Below are 5012 nucleotides of genomic sequence, written 5' to 3'. Positions count from 1 at the left end.
CTTTCATCTCTTTAGGTTTCCCGCTCCATTTTCACACACACACTTTCTCGTCATGACTCTTTATCCCTCCTTCTCTCTCTCCCTATCTCTCTCGCTCACTCTCTCTCTCTCATACACACGCACCATCTCTATGACTTCCTCTTCGTCTCTTACGCTCCCTCACCCGACCCTCTTCTCTCTCATGCGCATACATTCTCTCTCTCTATCTAGGTGTCTCTCCATCGCACCCCCAGTACATACACCATCTTGGTATAGGTCCTCCAAAACCATGTCTACTACACATTCACACATTTACATTCTTATTATGTGCTCATGTTTGGGAAAGAGGGGAAAAGAAGACGCGGCAGTTAGCACCATCAGTAAGCTACAAAGAGGAGATTACCCTATCTAATTAGATTTAATGAAATTCCTTATACTTCTGCTTAGATAAAAATGCTGCCATTTACACCGTGCCAGATTTGTTACGTGATCTGAAGCGGATTGCTGTACTCTAGAAGTGTAGAAATGGCAGCTGCAGTTACCTCCTCCATCGTGGCAAAATTAGAAAAGTGCCTCATAATATAACCTCCGCAAACAAAGGTGAGTGATGTCAGAGTCACAACAATGGTTGTGGTAGTCGGCTCTCCTCCGTCGTGCCAGTGGGATTGCCTCAATTTGGTTGTTGATGTAAAGTCAGAGCTGCGGCAACGGCGCACTGTTGGCAACGATGATGGGCAACAAGTGGTATGTTCGGTCGTCTTCGACGGCGCGAGCCTTGTATAGTTCTCCTTCATAGCTCTCCGTCAAAGTCAGAGTTGCGTTGTCCTTGTCACGATTAGCTAAGTTCTGGCACAAACCTTCACGTGAGGGTTGACGATTATTTGCTATAAAGTTGTAGTCGCTTGCTCGGGAATTAGGAATGGTGATGAAGCCAGCTTGGGGAGATGCGGAGATGATGACGAAGTATGCTATCTCGATGAGGCTCTCTTTGTTGAGGTCTGTGTGAGGTATTCTATATGTGCCCTGCAACGATTTGTGTCAGTTTTTACCCGGTTTTTCGTTAATTAACTAAAACTCTCTTTTGCCTAGCCAGTGGTTGAGGCAAATCTTTTGCCTTGATTTAAACTGTTGTCACAAAATGCCTGATCATCTAGTCGTAAAATGTGTTACGGAATGCATCACAGGGATCTTAGTTCAATCAGAACCTACAACTCTTAATCACTGGATGAGGCAAATCTTTTGCCTTGGTTTAGAAATAAACTGCTGTCACGAAATGCTTAATAATCTAGTCGTAGAATGTGTTGCGGAATGCATGACAGGGATCTTAGTTCAACCTGAACCTACATCTGAGAACGCGGATCTTAGTTCAGCCTGAACCTACGACTGAGAACCAAAAATGCAGTCCCTCCATTCAAATGAATAAGACACGCACACATTCTAAATTTCAACTTTGAACATAAATTAGAACAATCAAATGTGGATTATATTATGTGATAAAAAATCACACTGTTGAATTTGTATTGAAAGGGAGCTTTCGATAGTATAATTTTTATGTCAAAAATTGTATATTAGTGATCTAATTTACGGTCGAAGTTGGATTTTAAAAAGCATACACACCTTATTTATTGGAATGAATTTCATGCGCGCCTTATTCATTGAAATGGAAGGAGTAGACAGATGGGATAACAGCAATCGTGGAGCAACCGAGACAAGTGCAGAACGCTAATAGTGTTGAATTAAGGCAACCTTAGTCCAAAGAACATTCTGGGTAGAATATGGAAACAGTACCAAATACTGAATAGCATTTACAAACACAAATCTAAATACCCGACGAACATATATCCCATAACATGGCCATTACTTACTCATATTATGAATAAACTGTAATGTGCTGCACATTTACGCTCTACTATATGCTACAAAATCAGCTCATTTTTTTCAACATAGATATGAACAGTGCAAGCACGGATCTAACGGAATCCTGAAGGTGGAAGTTTCAAATTTATAGCATAACAGGCTTCAGATCCTTGACAACATTGACATAGCTGGCTTGTCAGTGAACCAGGTCATCTCTCCGTCTTGCGGCTCAACCATCTCAACGGGCAGCAAATCTGATGAACTTTCATTGCCTGAAAGCGCTTTGTGAACTGCACCAGCTTTCCCAGCACCAGTGACCATAAGTGCGATATGTGCCGACGAATTGATCACAGGGAATGTGAATGTTATTCTCTCTGGTGGTGGCTTTGGAGAATCCTTGACACAGGTGACCAACTTCTGGTTTTCGTTGACAATAGGGTGTCCAGGGAAGAGGGAGGCGATATGGCCATCAGGGCCCATCCCCAAAAGCATAAGGTCAAACTTTGGGAACCCAGTTACTGGTGACACCGCAATCACACCATTCTTGATGAGTTGCTTTAAACAATTTTCATAGTCATCCGCAGCTCCTTCAACCGACAGTGCATCATTCATGGCGTAAACTTGGTTAGCAGGAACCGGCACCTATATTTGACATATAGAAAGAAAAATGTGAGTACAATCCTGTCAATGGAGAAGATTTCTTATTGATGGCATATAACTAGAATGCATGATGTTAATATAATGATGATACACTCAAACAAATATAATGATGATACAGATATGAAATTCGAAAATTTATGTAACACATGTAGCAAAGTTCAAGTTGAATTCAACAGTACAAATATGACGTGTGGTTTTAGTTTGATTGACAAAATAAACATATAGAAAAGACTACATACTCATACTCATACAAATATTCTTTTCTGAGCTAACAAAGAAAACCCCAGGAACACAACTCTCTCTCAACTCGATTATATGGTGTACCACTAAGGCTAATCTTATCTTCTAAATATGAGAGCCAATTGCCAAATGTAACCTATAAGAATGCCATGACACCTCAATTCTTTCCCCATAGAATCGACCATCCAACATAAATATCTGAGTGATCAAATCTATAAATTTTCAGTTCTAGACCGCTCTAGATTTCTTACTATAACTTAACTCAACACAAAACCAATTAAGTACAATCTTCCATAATTTAGATGAACAACTTTTCAGAGAAAAGGCAACCTACCTAGCTTTACTGAAAGCTAATAACAAAGTTTTTAGATGGACAATGGTCAGTGGATGTGATATTGTCTCCAAAGTTATTTCCCAGGAAACAATCTTTGCTTATTCACTGAGATTTCTACTAAAGGCATAATTCAGCTCTCTAATTTATGTCCACAATCCCAAGAATTATGTAGTAGCTGACGGAAGTTCCCTACTTCATTTTTTCCACCGTAGGATAATACACCACTAAAATTACAATAATGTGACAATGTGCATGTGCAGGTTCAACTCTAGGTTTTTTTTACAATGGGTTCAATCCTAGTAAACCCAGTATTCTACATTTTCACAAACTATCCATCACATAAAGTTAATCACTCATATCAACAGAACCGTAACCATAAATAATGACAAGCCCAACAGAACGCAAATAATAGCATATAATCTACACAAAACATCAGAATATCCAGTTACTGTCACGGCTTAGTCATTGAAGTCCCATTTCCGTTTGTACCCATCTTTTAACCATCACATAAACTTTATGTGCAGGTTCAACTCTAGGTTTTTTTTACAATGGGTTCAATCCTAGTAAACCCAGTATTCTACATTTTCACAAACTATCCATCACATAAAGTTAATCACTCATATCAACAGAACCGTAACCATAAATAATGACAAGCCCAACAGAACGCAAATAATAGCATATAATCTACACAAAACATCAGAATATCCAGTTACTGTCACGGCTTAGTCATTGAAGTCCCATTTCCGTTTGTACCCATCTTTTAACCACCCAACAGTAAGTTCATCAAAGATTATCCATACGAGCACCTTAGAGAGAAACTCATCCATGGCAAGTTTGTAGTTACTGTCCGCGTGGTCCTTGGGAACCACCCTCTCGTCCGCCCAGAAAACGTGCCATCTGCTCCAGTCCACCGCCTCCAGGTACGGCGGCTCAGCCAGTTTCCTGTGATGCCAAAAAATAAATAAATAAATTAGACCTCTTCCCGGCCCATAATCCCGCGAGAGCCAAGCAAGAAATGTGCGGTGTTCATTCTCGAGGAGGTCCAAGAACCTCAGAGCTTTGATGAGAGAGCCGCCGGAGAGCACGACTGTGAAAGCGCTCCTCTCGGCGGCGAACTTCTCCGACAGTCCCGCCGCGTGCTCGGCCAGAGACGCCGCCAGGTCCTTCTCGGCGTCGAATATGAGAAGCTTCTTCCTGGAAGCCGCCTCGCCAGCAGCGCCCGGGGAGGCCATGGCGGAGACCGGAACGAGGGGAGACTGCGATGGGGAAGAGGATAGTAGTCTGCAAGAAAGAGATCCGCGAGGGGTCGTCAGGATCCTGGAAGACGGCGATGATCGCCGGCTGGTGGTGGGGGAGAGGGAGTTCGAGGCGGCTGCGCCGGTGGCGGTGGACATGGCGGTGAGGGCGGCGAGGAGACCGGAAGGGAGAAGTGGTCGTTGGGTAAGAGGGACAGGTGGATTGGAAGATGTGCGTTGCTTTATACCCGTCGAGATCACGATGGACGGCCGGATCGCGCGGGACTGGCTGCTGCGCCGCTTTTGAGGTGGACACGCGCCTCCGGTGATATGCGTAGCGACCCTAGCCAGTGGAGTCCCCGTATATGCAGCTCTTTTTTCTTTTCTTTTTTGCCATTGCTACAAATCATCATGATTTTTTTCACGAATACGCAAAAGGCTTGCGTATCATTGCATTGATAGGTAGAAAGTAGCAAGAATTACATGGATGTTACATGAAGGAAAAAGGGGGGATGGCATGCGACGACATCCATGGCGCACGGGGAGGAGCGGGTGCGCCTGCCGCAGCGGCCCTAGGCTACGTCTCCGGCATGATGAGCGCCAGTCCTGAGGCGCCCGCGCGTGCCCAAAGTCTCGCTTCCTCCCGGATGTCGTTGATGGCGCGGCGCACGGAGGGGTGGTCGCCGTTGAAGACGCAGACATTGCGC

At 43.8% G+C, this 5012-nt stretch overlaps 1 protein-coding gene across 1 annotated transcript; it reads right to left on the bottom strand.

Moving 5' to 3' along the window:
- Window positions 1-1726: 1726 nt before the first annotated feature.
- Window positions 1727-4531, bottom strand: LOC109752912 (probable 6-phosphogluconolactonase 3, chloroplastic). The gene is made up of 3 exons (XM_020311829.4): window positions 4121-4531; window positions 3877-4012; window positions 1727-2478 (listed from the first exon to the last, which is right to left on the bottom strand). Exons 1-3 carry the CDS (start codon window positions 4462-4464, stop codon window positions 1999-2001), a joined length of 960 nt encoding a protein of 319 aa, XP_020167418.1. The 5' UTR covers window positions 4465-4531; the 3' UTR covers window positions 1727-1998.
- Between the last annotated feature and the right edge of the window lie 481 nt (window positions 4532-5012).

Source organism: Aegilops tauschii, chromosome 7 (genome assembly GCF_002575655.3).
Source record: "Aegilops tauschii subsp. strangulata cultivar AL8/78 chromosome 7, Aet v6.0, whole genome shotgun sequence".
NCBI lineage: Eukaryota > Viridiplantae > Streptophyta > Magnoliopsida > Poales > Poaceae > Aegilops > Aegilops tauschii.
Note: the sequence above shows the minus strand (reverse complement) of the source record. Positions and strands in the feature narration are given on the sequence as shown.